Source organism: Panicum virgatum, chromosome 3N, assembly GCF_016808335.1.
Source record: "Panicum virgatum strain AP13 chromosome 3N, P.virgatum_v5, whole genome shotgun sequence".
Classification (NCBI taxonomy): Eukaryota; Viridiplantae; Streptophyta; class Magnoliopsida; order Poales; family Poaceae; genus Panicum; species Panicum virgatum.
Window position 1 is genome coordinate 34,572,676 of NC_053147.1, and position 26,820 is coordinate 34,599,495.

The 26,820-nt window shown below is 41.9% G+C and overlaps 2 protein-coding genes and 1 long non-coding RNA gene across 4 annotated transcripts; 1 reads left to right on the top strand and 2 right to left on the bottom strand.

Annotated features, from left to right (window-relative positions):
- Nucleotides 1–5,508: 5,508 nt before the first annotated feature.
- Nucleotides 5,509–6,562, top strand: LOC120668129 (LOB domain-containing protein 12-like). Its single transcript, XM_039948056.1, has 2 exons — nt 5,509–5,856; nt 5,979–6,562. Exons 1-2 carry the CDS (start codon nt 5,701–5,703, stop codon nt 6,450–6,452), a joined length of 630 nt encoding a protein of 209 aa, XP_039803990.1. The 5' UTR covers nt 5,509–5,700; the 3' UTR covers nt 6,453–6,562.
- Nucleotides 6,563–18,283: 11,721 nt separating this feature from the next.
- LOC120667764 lies at nt 18,284–25,001 on the bottom strand. Its single transcript, XM_039947768.1, has 5 exons — nt 24,994–25,001; nt 24,928–24,936; nt 20,836–21,307; nt 19,853–19,950; nt 18,284–18,723 (listed from the first exon to the last, which is right to left on the bottom strand). The coding sequence occupies exons 1-5, from the start codon at nt 24,999–25,001 to the stop codon at nt 18,714–18,716; spliced, it is 597 nt and encodes a 198-aa protein (XP_039803702.1). The 3' UTR covers nt 18,284–18,713.
- A 448-nt stretch (nt 25,002–25,449) lies between these two features.
- On the bottom strand, nt 25,450–26,619 carry LOC120668130. 2 transcript variants are annotated; one of them, XR_005672248.1, is made up of 4 exons: nt 26,566–26,619; nt 26,399–26,471; nt 25,712–26,321; nt 25,450–25,609 (listed from the first exon to the last, which is right to left on the bottom strand). It is a non-coding gene; the product is annotated as an uncharacterized LOC120668130 (long non-coding RNA). The 2 variants fall into 2 exon arrangements; XR_005672247.1 differs by lacking the exon at nt 26,566–26,619 and having other exon boundaries at nt 26,399–26,559.
- Nucleotides 26,620–26,820: the final 201 nt, after the last annotated feature.

The window sequence follows — 26,820 nt, forward strand, 5'->3', positions numbered from 1 at the left end:
ACTCATGGTCACAAATTACTCAAATCTTTTTTTTCAAAAAAGGAGACATCAGACACAACAAACATACCCTGGGCGGCAGCCGTAGACGGCACCACGCGGACCAGGCGGCAGCTGCGGACGGCGGGCCACGCCGGGGAGAGGTGGAGAAGAGTCACCGAGTCGGGGGCCAGGACTGTCATCGTCGACCATCGGGGGTGGAGGCGGCGTCGAGCGTCCGCACAGGAGCCACCGTCAGACAGGAGGCGGCAGGGGGTGGTGGCGCTGGCCGCCAGGGACCGCGCGGCGGCTGCCGCCCTGCGCCCCTGCTTCCCGCACAAGCCGACGGGGACCCGCGCGCCGGCCGCCATCCCTGCACTCCTGCTGCGTGCGCCGGTCGCCGTCTTTGCACCCGTGCGGCTCTTGCCGGCCGCCGGGGACCGCGCACCGGCCGCCGTCCCTGCGCTCATGCTGCCCGCACCGGCCGCCAGGGACCGCGCGCCGACCGCCGTGCCTGCACCCCTGCTGGCCGCCGGGGACCGCGCCCTTGCTTCCGATTCGCGAGTGAGGCGGCGGGCGAAAGCCACGGGAGTGCGAGCTGGGGTTGCGAGGTGAGGCGGCGGGTGGAGGCCAAGGGAGAGGAGGGGAGGGGATCTGAGTCTGTGGAGAGGAAAGGGTTAGGGTTTCTGCTGCTTTTATATTACGAAAGTGTGATTGGAGCCATCGGATCAGAGATGAACGGCCAAAAATAGTTGGGCTCTTTGGGCTGAAATGGGATTGATTTGCTTAATATTTTTCTTTTTTCATTTTATTGCACTATTGTGAAATAACATACAAAAACAATTATCTTATCTATATCAATACTTTTTTACATGTAATAGACTGTATATTAGTTGTCTTTTTGAAGTTTCATTAATTTTGGAACTTATTTACTATTTTATGCAATTTAAATAAAATTATGTGTGTTTATTGAAAATAATTACAATTTGAACTACATATATCTCAAATAGTATTTAAACAATTATACAAAAATAGATTTTTAAGGATGCCTATTCTGTTATAGCTCATATCCTACAATGGATAAAAAGTGCAAATGTTTGTTAAGGACAATTAAAACTTCTATTTACATCCTCATTATACAATAATGATAATAATACCTAAAACATCTTTGAAAATTATGTAAATTGACATAGACTCATTTCATCGATGTATAAGCTTGACATTTAAGTTTCAAAGAATTATAACAAAGTTGGACTATACTTTGTTCATACATGAGTACATCACTCACTTAGTTTCATATAACTCAAGTCAAAATTTGAGATTTGAATGCCCTACAATATTTTTCGAACTCATATGACTCCCAAATTTGGACACAACCTTACATTTACTATTATATTAGAAAAATATGAAGTTACATCACTAATTATTATACAAAAATATATTTTCTATTTCCTATTAGGGTGGAAGAAAATAAGCCATATGTAGAAAACAAAATAACAGCAATAATTATACAAATAAATAACATTAAATGAAAGAACGTGATTTTAGAAAAAATAGGAAAAAAGAACCATCAAAATTGGAGTTCATATGAGGGAGAAATACAACATACAAATTTTAATCCAAGATTAAAAGAAGAAAGACGGACTATACATGTGTTACTGTGAGTTCATGAATTTCCCTGGGAGTATTTCCACAACCGACAAGGAAATCTAAATTTTCCTGTGTGTACAAGAATTTCCCTATGAGTTTTTTTTGCAACCGACAAAGAAAAGGAGAATTTTCTAGTGAGTTAGGTTATTTCCATGTGTGTTCTTTTATAACCGACAAGAAAATATGAATTTTCCTGTGGGTTAGATTATTTCCCTTTGTGTTTTTTTCAAAACTGACAAGGAAATATCAATTTCCCTGTGTGTAGTTGAAAAAGCCCTCAAGGAAATTGGACACACACAGGGAAAAGACAGTTTCCAGTAGTGAATGGTTGAAAAAAATAGGAGTCGTCCATCTGATAAAATTCTACGGTGGTGAAGGTAGAAAGTACCTAGGATAAAGTACCTGGTACTTCCAAAATATGGGACTAAGTAACAAAAAGTGAGACCAAATACAAATTTAATTTAATTTAATTTTTATAAATATTTTTCATAGATCAATGGCTAAAAAAAAGTTCAAAGTAAAAAACCTGATATATATATATATGTATATATTACCAATTACGTTAGCTAGGAATGCTACGGTAGAGAGCAGTTATTGACAAATCTCACGGTTGGAAATTTTTGAAATACACCATGTGTTAAGCTGACCAGCTTTTGTGGGCATCCAAACCCAGCTGCCCGATTAGGCCAGTATCAATAGGATTTCACAAATTTTGCTATTTGACAAGCTCATGAGAGAAAAGGGAAGATTTTTATGCGGTAGTGTATCCCTAAAAATGTTGTTTTGTCTGCCCCTACAAATCTTTTCTGCGGCAGTGTATCCCTGTGAAACCCAAGCCCCATAAAACATAAAGAAATGTGCACTAAGGATGTTATCGTTTCGTTGCATGATCCATTTGATCACAATATCATATAAGAATTAAATGCTGCAACTTATCTGTGAAATAGTGCAATGAAATAATGCAATAAGAGGCTGCTGTTTCATTCCATTGTAAAGTCTAATATGTCATTATTGGTAATAGTACAACAAGACTGTGCATTGAAACTGGTCTTAGACGTTTATCCGCTGAGAATGGTCTAATTTTTCTTGCGGGATGTACAAAGCGCAGCCAAAGGAGAACAAGAAATGGATCTCTTTCACGAGAGGGCAGGGAATAGATACATAGATTTGAGGCGCACAGAAGATCAGGAAAAACATGGCCTCGGGGGAAGGGAATTGTGAATGATTCTTGCCACAGCACGCAATGAGGAGGCATCTCTACTTCCAGCGATACGCGGGACCCCTAGCTCTTGCATGGGTTAACGCGACGGCGACGGGGAAGGAGGAGTAGACTCTCCGATCCACACTGCTCGATTGATTCTTTGCTTCAGGTCCACGATCGCGCACAGAAAAAAATGTCTGCAAGCTAATAATAAGTACACGGCCGGGTTACTTAGTCTATTTAATTAATTTAATCTACAGACCAATCAGCCCGTGTACTTAGCTTGCAGACTTTTTTTGTTGAATAATTCTTGCAGACACTTTTTGTTCCAATTATTATTCATTTTTGAGCTGCTGCGCAGCTGTGTGTCGTGCTCTGCCGTGCACGTACGTATATGTGTATTCTTCGATCGTGTGCCGCACACCACGTAGCACCGCACACGTACGAGCGGTCGATACCTCCAGCCATGAATCACATGCCTGCCTGTACGCAACACACCAATCTGACAGGAAATTAATTGGGTGTTTGAGCTTGCAGCAAGTGAGATTCCTGCACCTGTGCCTGCCTGAGTAGAGTAACACGGTGACTTTTGATTAGATGCTTCTCTGCCCAATGGAAGCCTGTCACCTGTGACGCCGCCTTAATTAAGCCCTTGTCGTCCAGCGGTCAGTACATACATACACGCCTGGCAAAACATGCATGCATCTATGTAGCTACGCTTCCGGGGTTTAGGTGATACCTGTACGACTACTACAAAAACTACCTTTTTTGAGCTCTGAGATGGAGGTGGTCATTTCATATTAACTGAGGCGGTTACAGAAACCACCTCGCAAAATCGATTAACACATACGGTCATCTTTAACGTGACCGCCTCTGTTTTTTTTTTTTGAGATTACACGGTACAACTCAGACCGCATTTCATGTGAGTATGCATACAACGCTTGGCCGCCGCCTGCCGCGCCTCCGCTCGCAGTGCTCTGCCGCCGCCGCTGGCCGCCCGCGGCCCGCGCGCGGCAACCGCCTTCGCCTGCAGCGTCCGCCGCCGCCGCCTCCCGTGGCGGATCCGCCGCCGCCGCAGCCTCCTGGGGCGGATCCGCCACTGCCGCTGCCTCCTGGGTCGGATCCGATGCCGCCGGGGTCGTCGCCCTTGCCGTCTGCCGCCGGGGCCGCTCCTGCCGCACTGCGCTCGGGACGAGTCGCCGCTGCCTGCCGCCGCGCAGCTGCCCGCCACCGCGCAAAAGGATCCGGGTGCGGCCCCGTCGGATCTGGCCCCCGCCGCTGAGCAGCAGCCGCCCGCCACCGCACAGCCGGATCAGGGCCCGACGCCGCCGGATCCGGCCGCCCCCCGCGCGGCCGCCCCTCCGTGTTGAAGAGAGAGGGAGAGAGAGCAAAGAGGAAAGAGGAGAGAGAGAGGTGCGGGAGGGAGAGGGAGAGGGAGAGAGAGAGTGTGTGGAGGAGTGGAGGAAAGATGACTGCGGGAAGGAGATATTTAGGATTTGGCACTATTTACTGAGGCGGTTACTATAATGCGTGCGGTGAAAATATGATGATTAACAGAGGCGGTCACGTTATATGTGACCGCCTCTGTTAATCGATTTTCTGAGACGGTTATTGTAACCGCCTTTGTTAATAAAAAATGACTGCATCTGTTAATGCTGGGCATTAACAGATGTGTTTATTTTTTGTGCCCGCCTCAGAGACCTTTTTTAAGTGCCTCGCAAAATCTAGCGGCGGTGCGGCAACGGCCAGCGGCGGTGCGGCAGCGGCCAGTGCGGCGGTGCGGCAGCGGCCAGTGACGGCCAGTGGCTCGGCGGGCTTGACTATTTTTTTTAATTTTTTATTTGATTAACAGAGACAGGCATCAAAACCGCCTCTGAAAATGTAGTATTTTCTGTGACCATTGCTTTGAGGCGTTTGCTATAACCGCCTCTGAAAATCAAAAATGCCTGCCCCTAAAAAGATTTATGTAGTAGTGTATGTTGCTGTGGAATTTCTAAAATATAAAATTGTAAGATGAAACTTAAAATTAGAAATACTAAGGTGATTGTATGGCAACATTTTTTTGCGAGCAACATTATATATGAAAATATGTTCATTTTGTTGAGAGAGAATTGAACGGCTCAATGATTGATCCTCCATGTATTTCTACTATAGGAATTTTGTAGTGTGATACTGGCAAAGGCTAATTAATTTCAGCACGGATGCTATTAGTCATAGAAAATTGGCGGAAGATATAAATAGATGGTCCTACTGGATGGTGATGTGGCGTGTCGTATAATAGGTTCCTATATGATGTGGATATATATCTTGCATGTTAAGAAAAATAGAGTTAATAATTTTAGTGGGTGTCATCTATATAGGATATATAGATTACCCTAATATTAGCTAGTATATTTTCTAGGATTTGATCTATGTGTTAGTTATTTAAGCTCCAGCATACATGCAATGCATGGCCAGGAGCAGGGCATCTCTTGAGAGGCCGGCTAGCTAAACATACACCGAGTAATTACCGTTGTCTGTCTGAACAGTGCTACTGTATTAGCTGCCACGACACATTCGTCGTCGTCGACTATAATCTTCCTATACCTACTCTTGTTATTTTTTACCAGCTGCGCAGGTGCGTGTGTGTGTCCATGCCGCTGCTTATAAATATCGCTCCTTCGTTTCACACCCTCGCCGGTCGCCATTGCATCAGTCATTCAGTCCTCACCACTGCTACACTCCTAGCAAGGAGCTCTACTGCCTAGCTAGCTCAAAGAGATCTATATATATAGCTACTCTAGTCTTGCCTTCTTTCCTAATCCGGTCGTCGTCGTCGCCGCTGCCATCGCCGGCAAGGCATAGGTATAGCTAGCAGGGATATCGATATCTACATGGGCGGCGGGTCGCCGTGCGCGTCGTGCAAGCTGCTGCGGCGGCGGTGCACCAAGGACTGCATCTTCGCGCCCTTCTTCCCGGCCGACGACCCCCACAAGTTCGCCATCGTCCACAAGGTCTTCGGCGCCAGCAACGTCGCCAAGATGCTCCAGGTACCTAGCAAGCTAGCTACACGCATGTGCATTACTGCTAGCTTTCTCGGGTAAAGTGAACACTGCTTAGAAGTTGCTGACGAGGACCGCCATGGATCGAATCCATGTGTTTGATCGATCAGGAGCTCCCCGTGCAGCAGCGCGGCGACGCGGTGAGCAGCCTGGTGTACGAGGCCAACGCGCGGATGCGGGATCCCGTCTACGGTTGCGTGGGGGCCATCTCCTTCCTGCAGAACCAGGTGTCTCAGCTGCAGATGCAGCTCGCCGTCGCGCAGGCCGAGATCCTCTGCATCCAGATGCAGCAGCGCCGCGACTGCGGCGGAGGACAGCACCACGACGGCCCCGACGACGTCGACGCGGTGGTCGCGGCCGCGGGCGGCGGAGGCGCCGGCGACCACCACCACCACCACGCGATGGCGGCGGCGATCCAGCAGCACCAGGCGGCGATGGTGGCCCCCGACGACGTGGACGCATTCCTGATGCAGAACGCCGGCGCCGGCGCCGGCGCCATGGTCCCGCCGCAGCTGATGGGCTACGGCGCCGCGTCGGCGGGCGGCATGGGGGAGCCCCTCAAGCGGGAGTCCCTGTGGACGTAGGCACACAAACTTGCAAGTCAACTTTGCATGTGCACGTCGTAGCTAGGAGCGAGCACACGGCCAGCTAGCGAGCTTATTAATGTAGCGGCAGCTTGTTGCTTCTGCTTCACTTAATTTGCTTGTAGGGGCTAGCTTAATTAGGTTATTAGCTAGTAGGCAGTAGTTTATCGGAGACTTCTTTTTTTCTCCCCTTTTTCGCCATTTTAACTCGGATCTCAGTTCTAATTTGTTTCTTCGTGTTCTTGTGGTGTGCCTTGTGATCAATCAGAAACTTAGTTGGAGATCATCCTTGATGCTACCTATTTGTGCGCGAACATGTATATATACTATCTCTGGCCTCATATATGTACATCAAGTTCACTCCTCTTTTGCGTGGGATTTTACAATATATATACAAGTAGATCATATAAGCTAGAAAAACGTGTGTATATATATATATATATATATATATATATATAGTCTATGCAGAGAGAGAGAGAGAGAATAATCTGCCACATGTGGGATCAACTAGTACTCATGTTTAGTAATGCATATTTCCAATAATAATAACAATACACTATATATATGCAAGGCACAGTAGCTAGCGTGCATGCATGTGCATGGGACCGACCAAGCCATCACATGCATGTATGGGGTGATTAAATTAATCAAAACATGGAAGAGAGGTCAACCAGCAGGGTCCATAGCTTCCTTCTCAGACAAACAACTGTCCCCTTCAAATCGAAGCACGAATGTTCAAAATCCAAACGGAACGGTGATGTCTCTCACGCGACCTACTTATCAAATGATCAATTAATTACCGTGTATAAAATAGCGGGCTATGATAATTAGCGGATAGCTCTTCTCAGCCGCTATAGCGCTATTTAGTACAACGGTGTTATAGCTGCAGTTGTTGAAAAACGATATACCGCTGCTATAGCGCACTATTTTGTACATTGATTAATTAGTAACAAACCGTATCGACATTATTATAATTGCAGCGACTCATGATGCTGAGGGGGTGATCATCACAATATATGTCATCATTACAAATTTCAGTAATAAGATCTCTGAAGTTTTTTTTCATAAACCGGTTTTAAATGGACTGTGCAGTTTTTTTTAACAAAAATGGACTGTGCAGTTTATTTAACTTCAGGAAAACCCAGTCGTTTGACAACCTTGGTGGAGGCATTTTTTTAACCCTCTGTACAAATGATTGATGGCCCGGATCAAATCAAGCCTAACCATTATTTTGGATAAAATTTAAACCTAACCTGGAATCTGGTCCGACAGGATAAGAACATCGCATGCAGATCATGTGAGAGCTAGCTACCACCGACAGGCTGCGCACTAATCATTGGATCGCACCTACAGGCAAAAAAAATATTTAGTTCCTCTGAATTATATATATACATTTTAAATTGAAGATTGGATATGCATCATATCTGTTTGTATGTATGATTTTGGCCGTGGGCCAAAGTTTTATGTACATGATGGGCCGTGGCAACAGGCAAAATCAGGATAGCCCAATAAAATCCATCGCATTATTATTGATATTGACGAGCATGGCTACGTGTCATTCATCATGTAGTAAAAAATACAAATTTTTTTATTCCTCAGAACTGTAGTACAAGTTGTAGTAACTGAACGCACGCCCAATACACACCACACACAACCCACTCACCTCACACACGCCTCTAAGGCGCACGCTAGACCTAAACTTATACACAGGGACACACCTACAATATATTCACGAAGACCAGGCTTCGTTTAGCGACGAGAACATCGCCTCCTATTGTGCTGCATAGGCGCCTGAGGATACAACCGCAGAAAACAGGGAATAAATCCCCTGATGGACACCAGGCGTCGAAGCACGGCTTCGAACGCGGGCGGGCAGAGAGCACACCGGCTTCCCTTGCCAACTGAGCTACGGCTCAGTCCAACTGCTTGGCACTGGTGGGTGGTGGCCCGTGCTGCTAGTGGAAAGAACTAGCACGGACGCGGCTTTTTTATTTTTTTATTTTTTATTTTCGTTTTTTAACAAAAATATATTTTTATTTTCGAAATTTAAAGGAATATATCCCGGACGCCTCTCTGCCGGGCGGCCGGGACCAGGGGCTTTTTTTTTAAATTTTGCGAAAATTTTTGTAGAGAAACTCCTGGAGGACCGGTCGCCCAGCAGCGGGGCGGTCGGTCCCCCAGGCCGCCCAGCAGCGGGGCGGCAGGCCCCAGGCCGCCCGGCAGCAGGGCGACCGGCTCCCCCGCCCTTATATAAGGGTTGGCTGGGTCCCCACTCCTCATTTGCATCACTAAAATTTCAGAAACCAAGAAAAGAGAGGGAGGGAGGGAGAGAGGCGAAGCCCTACCGGATTTTCGAGCCGGCGACTGCAGGTAACCAAAATTCTTCTATACTTTACAAATAGATTATGTTGTAATTATTTTTGTTGACACAATAGATTAGTAATCAGTTTGTGATACAATACATTAGCAATCTGATTGCGCACTTGTGATTGCCAGAGCTCAACACCATGGCCTCCTCAGGATCCACCTACATTCCATGGAGTAAGGTGAGGGAAACAGTCCCCCAAGGAGTCCAAGTGCCTATGTGCTTTTGCGGATCCTTGTGCAAGTTAATGAAATCCAGAGTTTTGGGGGACGATTTTGGCATGAGATTCTTCATGTGCGAGAATTACGAGTATGATCCGCCCAAGCATTACGGCAAGGATTGAGTAAAGGTACTATAAAACACTATTAGAGTTTGCCACTTTCGGATCTGGTAATGACTTCTAACATGATTTGGGGAAAGACTCCACCGCTTCTATGTGATTTCGTGCAGTGGTTAGATACCGATCAATCTCAGCAGGATAAGGACCATGTTGAGCGTCAAGCAAGGTGGGCTGCACAAAGGTGGCAACGAATGCTGCATGAAGAACAGATGGAGGAGAAGCGCAAGAAAGATCAGGAAGAGATTCAGAAGAGGATTGCAGAAGTGGAACGCCAGAAGGCAGAGGAACGTGAAGCTGACAGGGAGAGGAAGCGAGAGAGGGCCCGTCGCGCTAAGGAAGCAGGGCCTGAAACTATTAGGAAGGGAAAATATCCCCGGTGCACTCAGTATAGCACCATCATGTAATTCCGGCATTTTACATTTCCTAAGGCATGTCAGCTTTAGTCACAACACGAGGTTACCGTGTTGTATATGCCACTGTTTTTCATTGTTAAAGTACCTAGTTTACAGCAAAGGTCTCAGCGTTATTTACCGTAATAGTACGAACGCCTTAGACCTCTGCTTTGTAATCGTAGCATTGTTTACAAAATTGTATTGCGAGCCGGAAATTTATGGTTCGTAACCTACATTATCCTTATATTTTCAGTACACTACATTCAGTTAACAATCTAATTCAAGCAACCTACACATTTAGAATTGCAACCAAGAAACCTTACTACATAGATACTTTCGTATTGTTACATGCTACTAATCTGGTTCAAATACATATCCATACGTAACGAAATGTAATTGTCACATACAAGTGGGAATACATATTCATACATCTGGTTCAAATACATATCCATACATAACGAAATTTAAACGCGACGGACTCCAAAATCCGGAGGCAATCCATCGGTGGGATTCCCAGAAGATCCAACCTCGGCACCAGCATTATCTTCATACATTTTAGGGCACTTCTTGTAAGTGGGACCGTCTGCTCCACACAGGTTGCATCGTTTTTTCTTCTTTCTTGCCTTAGACTCATCCATTCCGTTACGGATACGAAGTGTCTGCCGTCGACCTACCCCTCTCCTAGCATCTGGATTGGGAATGTACATTGGAGGGATATTTGGTGTAGTGAATGATCCCAGACTGCCGATGCCATATATCTCATGGCCCCAAGTGTGCACAGCGGTTTCTTTTCTGTAATATTCAGAAACAAAAACCCCAGCTTCCAATTCAAATTCTGAACATGCCGCAATAACATGGGAGCATGGTAAGTGAAGAAGTTGTGGCTTCTTACATATGCAAAACACCTTGCCTTCCGGCATTATCAAGCAATCCTGAACCACCCTTTGTCTGCGGACACCCTGACCTGTCCTGTCCTTGCATAAAACTTCAAACCTTTGATCCTTTGTGCCCATGGAGACCACTCTGTGATAGTGAGCCTTTTCAATCTTTTCCTTCATGTATTTAGTGACCATATTACAAAAAACCACTCGTGGATCATTAAGTAAGACAGCAGCTGCCTGGTACCGCTCTCTGAAGTATCTTGTGCATCCGTACATGATGAACTCAACTATGCCAACAAGAGGAAATCCACGAACATGACGCATTACCATGTTGTAACACTCTGCGTGGTTGATTGTCTCGATCCCATATCAACGCCCACCAGTGCCATACATAATTGACTACTTCTCCTTAGGTGCATCCTTGATCCACTGTGTGAAAGGTCCGCCACCTGAACGTCTACGGCTGAAGGTTGAGGCATGTTCCTTTAGTAGCTCGGCGCACATATTATCTAGCACCTGCCATAAAGCATCGAACTTCCGCTGCTGATTTTGAGTGCACAACCTCTTGAACAAATTCATAAGTTCCTTATTCTTGAAGCGCTCATAAAAGTTTGCACCCATATGTCTTATGCACCACCTACTCACAATATCTGGCCATAGAGGAGGTTGTCCCCGACTTCCTTCATGTAGTTGCCTTATTGCTGCTAGAAGACCTGCATGCCTGTCACTGATGAGGCAAACATCAGGCCTTGCAGCAACAACGTGAATCTTCACATGTTCAAGGAACTAGTACCAGCTCTCTGTGTTCTCATTCTCAACAAAAGCAAAGGCGATGGGAACCATCTGCTTGTTGCAATCAACTCCAATCGCTGTCAGTATTGTCCCCTTATATCTCCCTGTCAAGAATGTGCCGTCGATACACAGAACAGGAAGACAATACATAAATGCCCTCACACATGCACCAAGGCAGAAGAAAGCACGGAGCAGAAATCCAGGTCCCCCATACAAACTCGGTACAATGTAGCTATCAGTCGCGCTTCCAGGATTTCTCTGCACAATTGCTGACAGCATGTGAGGCAGATTATCATATGATGCTTCATATGTGCCGAACCTCATCTCAAACACATTTTGTTTTGCCCGCCAAGCCTTTGCATAGCTGATTTTGTATTGAAAACAGTCGTCTATATCCATAATTATCAATTTTGGCTCATAATCAATTTTGTCGAGAATCACCCCATACATCTTCTTGGCCACGAAAGTGGATGTGATGTTACGGTGATTTTGCGCAACAGAAGTTAATCTACATGTATATGGTGTAACAATTGAACACTCACAGTGTGTCTTGTACTTGTCCTTGTAGGCATGTACTCACCATGTACAATCGCCATTGACACACTTCACCTCATATTGTTTGCTGCTAGACTTCACAACTCTGAATTCCATCCTCAACGATATAGCCAAAAACTTCACAGCATCCTTTACAGCTTCAATGCTAGGATACTTTGGCCCCTGCACAACCTCATTCTCTCTGTATTCGTACTCATTACTCCTAATATCCTGTATCACTGGATTTCCAAAACCCTTATCTCGCCATTCACCTAGCAACGGGTAGTCCTCATCGTCTGATGAGTCCCCACATTCTTCCATCATTCGAGCCTCCTGGTCTTCATTCTCTACAGCTTCTATTATTCCAGGTATCCGCTCCCCCTCATCAGCTAAACCTTGCGGCTCAGGTTGAATGACATGTACGTTCTGATCTTCTTTTTCTCCTACCTGATTAGCTATACCTTGCGGCTCAGGTTCTATGACATGCATGTTCTGATCTTCATTTTCTTGTTCCACTACTTGGTTCATATGAGATGATGTACTTGATGACCCTTCACGGAAATGAGTTGTCTTCTGGTGAATCTGAATTAGCATTGCAAGAGGCCAACCGCGGTCAAGAGCTTTTTGCATGTAAGTCCACCATTCTTCGGTATTTGTTATAAGCATCAACTCCCAGAAATCCTCTTCAGTTGCCCAATTCGTCACAGTCTGAACGGTTAGGAAATGAGTCTTTGGATTCACATTGAATATCTCGTGAAGGCATTTGCGTATGGAACCAAAACTCCTCTCTAAGAGTTTATCTATTCCGCACTCTCTGCATTCAAAAGCTGATAGATTTACTCCATATGTATCATGAGAAATATAGTAGTCACCATAATGAACTTGAAAACGAAACTTGCTCGACATATCTGGCCACACAATAATGATATTAAACTGATTGCTAATCTACTGTGTCAACAAAAATAATTACAACATAATCTATTTGTAAAGTGTAGAAAAATTTTGGTTACCTGCAGTCGCCGGCTCGAAAATCCGGCAGGGCTTCGCCTCTCTCCCTCCCTCCCTCTCTTTTCTTGGTTTCTGGAATTTTAGTGATACAAATGAGGAGTGGGGGACCAGCCAACCATTATATAAGGGCGGGGGAGCCAGTCGCCCTGCTGCCGGGCAGCCGGGGCCCGCCGCCCCGCTGCTGGGCGGCCTGGTGGGCCGGCCGCCCCGCTGCCGAGCGACCGGTCCTCCAGGTGCTTTTTTGCAAAAATTTTCACAAAATTTTTGCAGAAAAACCCCTGCCGCCCGCAGCGGAGCGACCAGGTCCCGGCCGCCCGGCAGCGGAGCGGCCGGCCTATATTCCTCTAAATTTCGGAAACAAAAATATATTTTTGTAAAAAACAAAAATAAAAAAATAAAAAAATCGCTAGCACGGACCGCATGTGAGGAATACTACGCGGCCCAAGTAGGCCTTAGCCATATAGGACTTCACGGCCTTTCAATTTTGATAGTGTCTACAATATAGAAGCTCAACATATGCACCATCGAAAATTAATGTTTGCAACATTAAAGCAAGTTGAAAATTTTCATTATCCATCCATCAATGGTGAGAAAAAAACGATGCAACATCATTTTCATGTTGCGGTGAACATTCTAAATCTCACGATTAAAATGCAACATCTAGATAAAACAATTATAACATGTGTCTGAAACACGTGTAACATCGCAACATCTAGATCTACTTTTGCAACATTCGTAAAAAATACTTACAATATTTTTTTAGCACATTTGAAACACGTGAAACATACTAGTGAATTTATCGGTACCATACCATATCAGTGGCATACAACTTTGTATGCCTCGCGTCGTTGGGGGAGCTCACCACTGGGGAGCTCGCGCGGCTTCGTGGGTCGCCGCCCCAGAGCTCCTGCGGTCGCCCTCGCGTGCCACCTCCCCAGAGCTTTGTTGTAGGGCCGCTAGCAATGCGAGCTCGAGCTCCGGCTAGCAGGGCGAGCACGAGCTCCGGCGCGGGCTGTGCTGCAGGCCGAGTGAGCTCGTGCTTCGGCACCGCGCCCTAGAGCCTGTTGGCGTTGTCGGGCGGGTGGGCGCTGCAGCGGGACCACGGGTCGGGGCAGCGGCGCGGCGGGTGCACGGAGCAGTGAGCGCGGGCGGCAGAGAAGGAGCAGACGCAGAAGAGGGGAGGGATAGCAGCTAGCCAACTGTAGTGCGACTGTGCGTGTCGTGACGGCACTGGGGACATGGCAGGCGAATGGGGAATGAAGCTTCTGGATAAGGATGGATTCGGATGTCTATTCGAATCTCAGATTTTTGGTCATTTTTCTTCGATTATGGACAAATAAGATATAGAATTTACTATGTAAATTCATAGCCTTGTATTTAACATTGATCTTGTAAAGATTCATAAAAACTAAACCTCAAATTTATTATATATATTCTCAAATAATAGATATAAAAATTCGAATACGGATCGGATACGGATACGAATCTTTTTTCACCTTTTTAATTGTAGGGAGCAAATAATACATAAAAAAATTTATACAAAATTTTATTCTTATGTGTAATAATATGCTTGATAATATAAAAAAAAGATTAGCATAAAATTTTAAGCATATCTATTTTAAAATATCAAATTTGTTCTAAGAATTCGGATGTTTAGATCCATCCCTACTTCTGGACGCTTGAAGACAAGTGGTCAGCAGATTTGTCATGGCCCACAGCACAGAAGCGTCCGAACATCTTGTATCTAGCATTACTATTTTTTCGAATGCGGCTGACGTACAGCCGGCCGTACTGCTACTCTATATAAAAATAAAATATACAGGGCTATTCTTTTCTATTTTAGCAAAAAAAATAGGTAGACCTGGAGAAAAAGGTAGCACCAATCAAAACTAAAATTTTACCGAGAAAGTAGCCCCGCACTACCGCCCCTCCTAATTTGCTTGCTTCTGGATGCTTCAACAAGTACAATAAAAAAACAAACTTTTCGAGTCCCATAAGCAAAGCTTTGAAAAACAGTAAGCAATTAGAACATATATATAAATGCATTTTCACCCGTCCAATTTTTAAACATTAACAATGTTTCAAAACTACAAGCATACATGTGATTGCCTGATTACCTCCACTGTTGTACATACCAACCAAACAAAAAAAATAGAGCTACTATAACTACTACCAAGCTGCTCATGAATCAAAATTGAGATTGAGCTGCAATTAATCTGTTGTTTAGGACAATCTGATGAACTTCCAAGCCACTAAACACAATGCTTTGAGAAAAAAAAGGAAAGTTGTCTTTATGATCCAAATTGAGAACCCAGAACTCTGAACTCAGAACCAAAAGATACAATGGTAAGAACCTTCCAACCGAAGAGCATGTTATAGTGCAAATTCACCAAGGAAACTTGCAGGTAGAAAAAGGCACATCAAGTTTGAAGTCCTACACACTGTTTTGTGTGGTTGAAGAGAGGAAAGGAAACAATTAGTGAAAGAATAACTAATGCAGTTAGTATTAGGAGTAAACGTCAGCAAGGTTGAACACCTATGGTAACAAACACTACTAGTTCTATATGACCTAATTCATGATCATATTATTCCTAATTCAAAAAACATATTATTGCCTAAAACAAATGCATAATATTCCTAATCTAGAACAACATTATTATCTAATGAAGAACACATCTAGACAAAAATGTCTTAAATGTACTTGCTCTCAGTACATATGTAATTATTTACTTGAGCTGGATCATACTGCACATCATATCTGCTTCATGCTTTGTACATAATCTCTCCTGCTGGATAATTTTTGAACCTGCAATGTAAGAATAGAAAAAATAAAGAGGAGTTTGAGAAGAAAGAATGTAAAAATTGCCCAATGATTTGCCTTGACTTTGCCACAATAATGCTTGATTATAGTATATTTATTTGTCTATTCTCATAGCTATTATTATTTTCTAATTGCCTAATGATGTTTGGTAACTAATCAAATGCACATGCAGGCATGTCAGGCATGTTTGGTTGGAGTCCTGGGTAGAATTGCCTGGAAAGGACCCTTGCCTGCAACCTGCCTGTACCTTGTTTGGTTCGAATCCTGAGACTTTTGCCTGATCCAATTTGCCTGCGTTTGTTGCTTGGGTGCCAGGCCGACGAAATTGGTCGCCTGGGCTCATGACTGAGCTGCCTGCTATTTAATTACTCTGCAACCCACATTCTTGTACTTCAAAACCACAGGCAACTTGATGAGCCAAACACAGCCTGGATGTTGTATCCAATCAAGTAGAGTTTTAGGGCTACAACCAAACATTTGCTGGATTTTACGACATGCCTGGTCAGGCAATCTTCCAAGCAATAGCAGGCAGCTTCCAGGCAGGTGAGAGATCTAGGCAAAGATTCCAGGTCTCCATCCAAACATGCCGTCATGTTGGTGGCATCTCAACTATAAACCCTGCTGCCCAAACTAGTCTAGCTACCGCTGGTCGTGCAACTACATCGCCGCGCATAAATAACCCATCAAGATCAAAAGTTGAACGGTATGAAAAAGAGAATAAGCTACAGCTAAGGGGATGAATGCACAAGCAAAGAGAAAAAAAGTGTAGGATTTGCAAGTCAACCAAGTCACACTGCTCAGATAAATGAGCCAGAGACTTTTGATTCAGAAAAAAGGCTTGTGTTTGTTCATCTATTGAAACCTAATCTATTTGGTCTATGTTTGTAATGATGTAAACGACTTGGTTCCAGATAAAAGGAGAGTCTATCACATGAGACTTATGAAAGTGGTTGAACTGAACATTTGAAATGCTATCTAAATAGTATTTAAATAGCTACTAAAATTCGTTAAAATGCTTCTGATAATGCTAGTAGAAAAGTTTGTGGGTTGCAGACATCTAGCATGTAGTGAGGCATGATAAATAAAATTGCCTAAGGACTTGAATTATTCTACATAGTTAATAACACATTGTTTCCTTATTTTTAACACATTATTGCCTATATATATATATTAAGTTGCACATATCAAAATCAGAAGGAATATCCAGATATATGCACTGATTTGCCTTGTTCTTAACACATTATTGCCTAGATTAAATGCATGGAGTTGTGCATGTGAAATCAGATAAAGAAATTGCCTAGACAAATGCACTGTGTTGTCTTTGTTCTTAACTTATTTTTGCCTGATTTTGCATAATGAAAAGATAATAAAAACAGAATCATGCTATCAGTATATACAGAACAAAATAAGCAAAACTACCATCGGCTAAAAAAGTATCCTTCATCAGCAAACTACCATTTCATGCAGTAGGGATCATGCTATCAGTAATGCATAATTGGTAAAACTACCATCAGCTAGAAAATTGTCCTTCATCACTACCATTTCATGCAACAGAGATCATGCTATCAATAAATACAGAAATCGGTAAAACTATCATAAGCTAGAAAATATCCTTCATCACTACTATTTCATGCACCAGGGATCGTGATATCAATGAATACACAAATAAGTAAAACTACCATCAGCTAGAAAATATCCTTTCATCACTACCATTTCCATATGACACAATGCTAGACTAAAATTCACAATTTGGTTTCTGATTTAGCATAGGCAACCTACCAATTGAATTCTGGTAAACCAAAATAGTTAATCAATAAACTATGTTATTGCCTAATAAATACAATATTACTGCCTACACCAGATTATTAAAATTGGTATTGAATAATCAATAAACAGCTTGGCTTCAACTTAACTTGTAGAAAATGATATATTTGAACACAACCAATCAGCAAGGAGTGATGTGCTCTAATATGTGATCGTGATCTCAATCCTAATAATGTCTATTATCTCATATTTCTTTCACAATTTCAAGCGAGAAAACTCGACTTACCAAAATCAGCAATATCCCCTGAAAAAAACTATGGATATGCTTAACTCAACTACACTAGCTTATTGCTGATACTAAAAGATTCCAAATAAACAATGTAAGGGGGAAAACAAGATAAAGAAACTCAATATCATTTGCTAATAAGTTTGTTGAGCAGCTGAAATAATTACGGAGTGTGTACAACCTATGTATGATAGTTTCCCAGCAGAAACTCAACTTTAAACAATGTCATTTGCATCCACTACTACAGGACATGTATGTAGTAACATCAACTTGTGTTACTATAGGTTAATAAATATGTTACTAGGTCTCCTTGTAACACATCTTATTAGTGTTCCTATTCTTGATGTTACTATGGTATCACCTATTGGAACACAACACATATGTTCTTTTATATCTAAAATAGTATTACAATGATTTCATTGTGTAACATTTTTTTTTAACTCTAGTAAAACTTTATATTGTGTCAGTAACACTTCATGAGATCACAGTTCAGAATAATAAGTACACATGGTTCATAACACATATTTTATCTATTGTAACACATTCAAGTTTTTCAAAAAAAATATTATTATACACCTACATATGGTATATAATGTTGATACAATTTTTTGAGAATATGATACATTTTAAAATCACTCAAACCACAAATTTGAATAATCATTGGAAGTTGTATTGATTGTGGGAGGAAACAATAATATTACTCATCACATGATGTGTACATAATGACACGATTCTAGAGAGAAAATGTACATATATAGCAATGGAGGGTACATGCTGTCTCTGTACTATATTTTTGAAAAGGATGTCTGAACTATTAGACATGCTATGGGTGCCTTTGGCATGGCTCCAATGGGCTTCGGCTCCACCTAACAATGCTACTGTAGCACAGCTAGCTGTTCACTGGAGTCCTCTCTCTCTCTCTCTACACTCCCGCCCCCCTCACAAAACCACAAGGAGCCGGCGGAGGCTCAGGGCCTTTTGGAGACCGGCCAAAGGGGCTCTGTATGCGATTTAGTAATTTTGTAATCCATTCATGATCCATTGTTGGCCCATAAAAATATATGAATTCAAGCACTGATCATTTCAACCTGCATAGAGAAAGCAAGTTGTAACATTGATCATTTCAACTTACATATATATTTCTAGGAAGTATATCAACAAGGACTAAAATAATACTACATATGGATCAAGAAACAAATTATATCACTGTATGGCCACTTAAGTCTAGGAACTATTTCTAAGTTTTTACTGCTAAATCAAAATCATACGGAGATGGTGATGGAGTACATCACATTTTCTTATCTGTAATTCATGATATATAACTTGTGCTTTGGCTATCCAGCATCAAGTGTTGTTCCTAATCATGTAATCATAGAAACACATGGACAAAATAATGAGAAATACTCTTTGGAACCACATAACGAATTATTCTTCATTCTGGTGATTAAAATCACATTGCTTTAATATTTCCAATATCAAGTCTAAAAAGACTATAGGACCTGAATGGGACTAGATTTTACAATGACAAGGGAGGAGCTGTGCCAAAATCAGGCGTGGATGGAACACTGATCTAGCCAGGAAGTTCCTTAATGGACTGCAAAAATGCAGGATGTTTTTATGGAGAAAGTTGTGTTGATGTTAAATGTAACCTATTAATGCATTTGAATGTTAACCACTGCAGAATATTATAGATCCAATCTTTATTCATATATCAACAGAACATGAAGCCATTAGTAGGTCAATCAGAAATTCTCACATAGTGTTGTACTATTGTTTACTGAGTACTTAATTTGGGAAATCGAACATCCTGTCAACTGAAGAAAAAATGAGCTGTTTCATTTCATCCCTTGGCAATAGAAAAGGATTAGAGTAGAAAACTACATCATACTTGATACATGATCTCACCGAGGTGTACTGGCAATTTCAGTTCGAGCTAAAAAGAAAAATTCACCACTCAATCAGAGCCAAGTATTCCTTTTGAACTCTTGTAATTTCGTTGATATGCGGTAATGAAATCATGGGTATAGCCCGGGGTGGAAAAAAATCAGAGCCAAGTAGCAGTGGAAGTGTGGAACACAGATCAGTAATTTTACTCAGAATTGGACACATCTAGTAGAGTGGGGTGGTTATTTACTCAGCCTTTCACAACCAGGAGTGTCAATAGAAAAAGGGCAATTGTCCATATGCTTATCAATAGAAATATGCATGGTTACTTACTTTGCTGCATGGGCAGGTGTGTCATTTTCCAGGTCATACATATCCTCATCCCAATCTATGAACTTTGCATACAGACTTTTGACAAAGTCCAAAGAAACCTACAAGACATAAAAAAGTTACATGTGAGCAGTAAGAGCTTCACATGGTATGACTAAAAATTAGTGTATCTACCACCCAATGTTTCCCTCTAGCATTGCGGCATCTTTCTATACTGAACCCTGGTCGCGTTCGCGGCCAGGGAGATGGGCCACGTCAGCTCCGAAAATATCGGCCGTCGGATCGCGATCCGACGGCTAGAAATAGATAGGGACGTAAATTTTGTAAAAAAAACCCGAGCTTTATTAAAATGAACACGGAGTCCATCAATTTAACGGAAAACCCCTCGTACTTTGTGGAGTCTTATTTTACAAAAAAAACCCCTGAACTTTTAGTAATCGTGCCGTACTCTCCATGAATTTTGTAAAAAAACCCTGGACTTTGTCAAAATGATTCTGAAGTCCATCAATTTTATGAAAACCCCCTTGAACTTTTAAGTAATCGACCGGTACTCCGTCGACGCCAAATTTACCAAATAACCCCCGCAGTCTACCAATTTTATGAAAATCCCCCGGACTTTTTACAGTTCAATTTCTTAAAATAAACCTGAACTGGAGGGCATATTTCTGCGCGGCAACGCCGCGCAATGTTCTAGTTGCCTACTGAAGAAATTAGAAACATGTAGCATTGCAAGCATATTACATTACAGATCAAAGGAAAAAAATAGGCAGAAACCAATCCATCTTCACGGGTTAGCTGGTACGAGGTGAGTGGATTCCCTGGTGCTCAGAAAAACTCTAGCACCAACATATATAAGGAGAACAAGAATCATTCAATTTCTATCAGGAAATTGACACATCGAGCTTCTTTGCAAGTACCTCTGGATTTCGTGCTTCAAAACGAGAGGATCTAGGGAAGGGGTTGAGGGAGGAGGGCTTAGAGCTTACCTCAAGGATGGGGCACAGTCGCTTGGGGGTGACTGTCAGGGGGAAGCGGCAGCGAAGATGACGCCATGGTGGAGATGAAGCAGCGCCCGACCCAGGGAGCCGTGAACCAACGGCGGCGGCGGCGACGCCCGCCCAGGGGAGAGACGAGCCAGTGGTGGCGCCGCCCGTCCCTGGGGAGCCGTGAACCGGCTGCGGTGGCGCCCGCCCCAAGGGAGCCGCGAGACAACGACGGCGACGCTGCGCCCTGGGGAGCCACGAACTGGCTGCAGCGGCGCCCGGCCTAGGGGAGCCGACGACCGAGGTGCCCGGCCATAGGAAGGTAGGGGGTGGCACCAGGGAGACGCGGATGCGGGGGGGGGGGGGGGTGCAGGGAGTTGCTCTTCGGAAGAAGGGGATGGAGTCGGGATGCACTCTCGAGAGGAAGAGGATGGAGGCGTGGGTGACAAGGGAATATTTTTTTCCTCTCCGGCGGCTGTGAGACGGAGGCGTGGGACAGAAATCAGCTGTTTAAGGTTTTTTCTTTTTCATTTTTTGGCATAATTATTATGCAGTACTACCTCCGTCCCAGAATATAAGCATTCCTAGCTATTCACCAGATTCAAAGCATCTTCTATGTATCTGGACTAATACTTGTCCACTAATATATATCAACACAAGAAAATAGCTAGGAATGCTTATATTCTGGGACGGAGGGAGTAACACAAGAAAATAATTATTTTATATATATCAACTTATTTTATATATATAAGAGACTATACATATAAGTTGTCTTGTAGTCACGAATACTTGATTTAGAGGTAAGGTATTTGAGTGCAAGCCGTGTGGCCTTGGTTCAAATCTCGATGCTTTTCCCCATCTTAGCTCGCCATGTTTTACAACTTATTTGTTCTTATTTGTTTTAATTATATGTAAATTCAAATTAAGACTTAACATAATTTATTTATGTAAATCTATTATAGATTGTGACACTTGCTAGATGTCATGGAAAAATAATAGCATTCGTCACCAATATGCCATTGCAACAATTTATGACCATTTGTGAGTGGTCTCAGTGACAAACATCTTATTTTCGTCACTAAACCATACTAGCCCGTAGAAAACGTCATAAATCAAGAAAACATTGTGACATTTTGATTAGTTGTCATGAGCAAATCGTCACAGAAAGTCATATTTCTTGCAGTGGAAGAACTATTAATGAGGGACAAAAATATTTTTTCAATATTTTATCTATACAATATTTTGAGTTACTAAACGATGTCTATTCATGATATTTTTACACCTTCTAGTAAAGTGTTACAACAAAACATACTTTTTGTAACATTTTAGTTGTAACATAAATTTTGTGTTACTATAATTGTTGTTTGTAACACAATTTTATGAAACAAGCTCTATGTGTTACAACATTCATTTGTAACGCATAGTTTTGTGTTTCTACGAAACAACTTTGTAACACATCCACATATGTGTTACAAGTGTGTGTTACCTTATCTATGTTTTGTAGTAGTGATCAATATACTATGATTTGACTTATTTTCTTCACAATTTAGGAGAAAAAAAAGATAGCCAAGCCAGATAATGCAGATTGATTTCTATATAAACATTTTACCAATCCATCCATGTCACATGTCCTTTTGCTGTTTAAAATCATAATTAATGCATATTGTCAATTTGGGCTGAAATATTTCCTCTGTCAGTTCTCAATCTGGTAAAACAAACACACGCTTCATCAATTTCTAATGAGGTGACAAAAAATCAAACGTACAAAAAATATGCTAGCAAAGTTAAGCATGCTGACAAGCTGAAACATAGCTCGAAGTTTAGTATCATACTGCTTCACAATCATTTCCCAATATATAGACCTAGGGTTTTTTGGTGCAAACGTTGTACATAAAACCATAATAAGCTGTTAAGACCAAAAAATACTGGGGATTGAAAACAGTGCTGGGGCTCCTTGACTCACCTTTGTTGCAGGGGGATGATGTGCTTCCCCTATCCAGGGTGGCTCAAATTCAAGTTAATCCTTGAGAGAAAACAAAACTGGAATACACAAAAGCGCTTGATCCAAAAATACTAGATCTATAATCTATGATCAAAACAACATTGGGGGCGGGGTGAAATGTGGGGAATACAGTAAAATCAGAATACACCAGATAATCCAGCATTTCTGCCCCACTACATCACCCATTCATCCATATAGAATTCAAGAACAAAGCAAAATAAGTGGTGTCGACTGCTTGGTGGTATGGTGTATATGGTTAGGGTTTCACGATGGACTGGGCTGAGCTGCCGAGGGATGTATGGCCTTATGGGCCAAGCCAATTTCAGTTGGTGACTTGAGAATTAACTTGGCTCGTTATGGCTTGTGAGAAGCTGGTGAGCTAGCTCAAGCTGGCTCATTATAAAACGAGTCGAGTTCGAGTCGAGCCATTAACGAGTGAAATGAGCGAGCTAGCGAGTTTTTTATCCAACCTTATTTGTTTCCCCAAATAATGGTAAGTTTTTATTTGTCGTTGGTGGTAGGTTGCTTCTTCTATATCTTTCGTCGCAGGGTTTTCCTCCTTGCGTTTTGGTTTGAGGTTGAGTATTGCAAATACTCTTGCTTCTTCCTAATGAAATGGTTCCTCCAAGAAGTTCCCGAATTAAAAAAAATTAATGGTGCTTTGGTAAAGTTCCTCCACCTGTGATACTTTTCCTTCTGTACTGGTGGAATGTATATCCTCGTATCTATGGTCAAGACATCAATGCTTGTCTGATCGTCAATTTTGATTTTCATTTTGTGATTTGGTCTCTTTACATAGTTTGTATCTACATGGTAGTCATCAGTTTGTAACACTGAGGATCTAAGGTGGAGGGGAGAGCTTATTTTTCGGAAAAAAGTCCGGTTTTCACCCTCGAATTATCACAAAAGTCCGATTCTCAACCTTCAGCTAAGGAATCATATAATGGAGGCCATCCAACTGTTCAAACCGGATAAATTTAGCCCCTTAGGTGGTTTTCTATTTTATGAGATATTCAATTTTAAATTAAAAAAATCATAAATAATTCATTTTAAATCAAAAAATTGTGAAATGGGTATTAAAAGTTTTCTAAAAATATAACCTATCTATTGGCACAACACTTGTCAATTATTCAAATCTAATTTTTTATATTCATAATATTTGTTTGCTTGTAGCTATAACTATGATTTTTGAATAACTAAGATTCAAATGGAGCAATAATAGATAGGTTATATTTTTAGCAAAATTTTGGTACTAATTTCATATTTTTCAAATTTAAAATGAATTAGTTTTGATTTTTGACATCATTAGATATTTTTATTTTCTTTAGAAAAATGCAAACCACCTTCAAAACCACCCCAAGGGTCAAATTTGCTCGGTTTCGACAATTGGATGACCTACATTGTCCGGTTTTGTAGTTGAAGGTTGAAAATCAGACTTTTACTATAGTTCGAGGGTGTAAATTGAACTTCTCCCTATTTTTCGCTCCTTTTTCTTCTTCCTCCTCCTTTTCTTCTTCTTTTTCATCATCCCTGCCTGGAAATTGTTGGGAAGCTTTGAGGCTCCATTAGGGCTAGTTTGGGAGGAGGGGGAGTTTTGCCCATGGAAATTAATCCCTCACGGGGATTTCCCTGTCAATTTGATTCCTAGGGTGCATTTCCCACTAGGGTAAGCTAATCGCTGCTGCTGTTTGGGGAACCAGAGGGATGGAAACCCCTCGTATCAAAAAAAATCTAAATATATCGGAAAAATTATGGAAAATTCAGCAAGGATTTTTTTTAAAAAAAATTGCAACCAAGTATCTAGCGTGGCAATTGCAACATGACATCTATTTTGACAAATTTATTTCTAATAAAATCTTCACAGACCGGTCTTACAAATACAAACATGAAACTCACAAGCATAAGCTCATGTGTTTTAGTAGCTGAAACTGTTCGACTAGATAATTATTTTATCCAATGAAGTAGTAAATACAGAGAAGTGGCGGTCCTCCATTAACCAAGTATCCAATACAGCAAACCAACAATGACTCCGATGATCTGCCCTTGCTAAAAACTGCATGTTTTCCATTGTGCTTCAGCTGAAATGCCATTACCTCAATTTTCTGCAGTGCACCAAAACAGCGGAATCAAAATCCAAAATCTAATGCAACTAAGCAAACCTCCCCATCACAGGAGTGGCTAATAACAGACACATATTTGAAAGACATGATTCATACGAGGCTCAAGAAAATAAAAACTGGCAATTTGATACGAGTAAGCGACTGATTATGCCTATGTCAAATAGGTACACTCAACATGCAATACAAGATCGCAAATGAATATCAGATGTAAACGGATGAAACAACAAAAGTGAACATAGTGCAAATGTATTGGCAATGCTCCTTCAAAATAAATGTTATGATTCATAATACAATTCAAATTGTAATGGCATATTTAAAAAAAACTCAAATTATAGTGGCATGGTCAGGTATAGTAATGACATTTTCAAAACTGTGCAGATTACAATTGCATGAATCCAATCAAACCTTAAAAATGGCATCATATATCAGCACCAGCATATACTCTGTAAGCACGGTTTCATCTAATCGCCCCATACAATTGAAAGATAATTATGAGAACTCAACTAGAGAGAGACTAAATCAAACAAAGCAAGGGCTAATTCTGCAGTACCATACCATCAAATCAATGTGCTGGCTAACTGAATTATCACTCCATGGAAGATGCCCCAGCACCAAAAGCACTGCCGCCACCATGGCCAAAGCTAGGTCTGCTACTCTGAACAAACAAAAATAATAATTCTTCAGTTTTAGTCAAAGTAAATAACAATACATTTTCCAAATATATAAGCAGTGATAGTGATCAACATGTTAGATATACCTGAGAAATTTTTCTCTTCAACCAAATAAGCCTGACGTTAGAGATTTTTGTACCCACAAAGATTTGCCTGTTCATTTCAGATTGGAATAGCTCATTGCAATCTACCTTCTGCTCATCAGTTAGTTCTTCTATGATGTCCACAATGTGAATGCACTTCTGAACAGAATAGTCATTTCACGTTTCTTCTTCTCATTGAGCTCCTTCATAGTTTTTTCAATCTGGTCTTTCCCGAAATCAATGTAGTCTCCAAGTCTTGCTGCCATTTGACTTTTCTTACGTTTCTTGCCATTGAAACCTTCTACATCCTTTGAAGTTTGATTTGTAGCAGCAGATTGAACTTCAGTGCTCTCGATGCCATCAAGACCAGAATTGAATGGATTTCTACTAGGTGTTGTGTTATGGGTGCTTTGCTCTGAGATACTTCTCTGAGGTGTAGGTTCAACTTGCTACTCAGTTCTCTGAGGTGTAGGTTCAACTCGTTGCTCAATTCTTTGAGGTGTTGGTTCAACTCGCTGCTCAGTTCTCTGAGGTGTAGGTTCAACTCGCTGCTCAGTTCTTTGAGGTGCAGATTGACTTGATGTAAAATTAGAATCCCCTGCGGCAATACTTCCTATTGTACAAGTGAGTTATTAACAAGTGAATAGATAGAAGTGAATTACTCAACTGTTAGCTAGATAAAAGTATTACCTTCATACAATGATTCCAAGCTGGTAAATAAAGGAAAAGCCTTCTTGCGGAACTTGCTGACTTTAGGATTATCCTATTTGAACACAACAAAATATATAATTATTACTTAGGAATCAGAATAGACACCTCAAGATTCCAAACCAAATCGATTTTTGATTAGTACTTACTTCTATCAACTTTGCCCAAATTTTTGTTTCAGCATTAATCATACCCAAAGTGTCATTCCAGCCAACACCACTTTTAGTTCTTGCTTGTCATATTATCTTATAGTTGCCCTATAGTTCTTTCTCCTTTTCTTGTACTTGTTGCTTGGTATTGTTCCTCCAACTTTCTGTTGTCCACCCATTCTGTCCCTTCAACATGGGGATGTTGACAAGCGCATGCATTGTTTCAACAAGTCCTTTCTCATAAGTGTAGCTCCA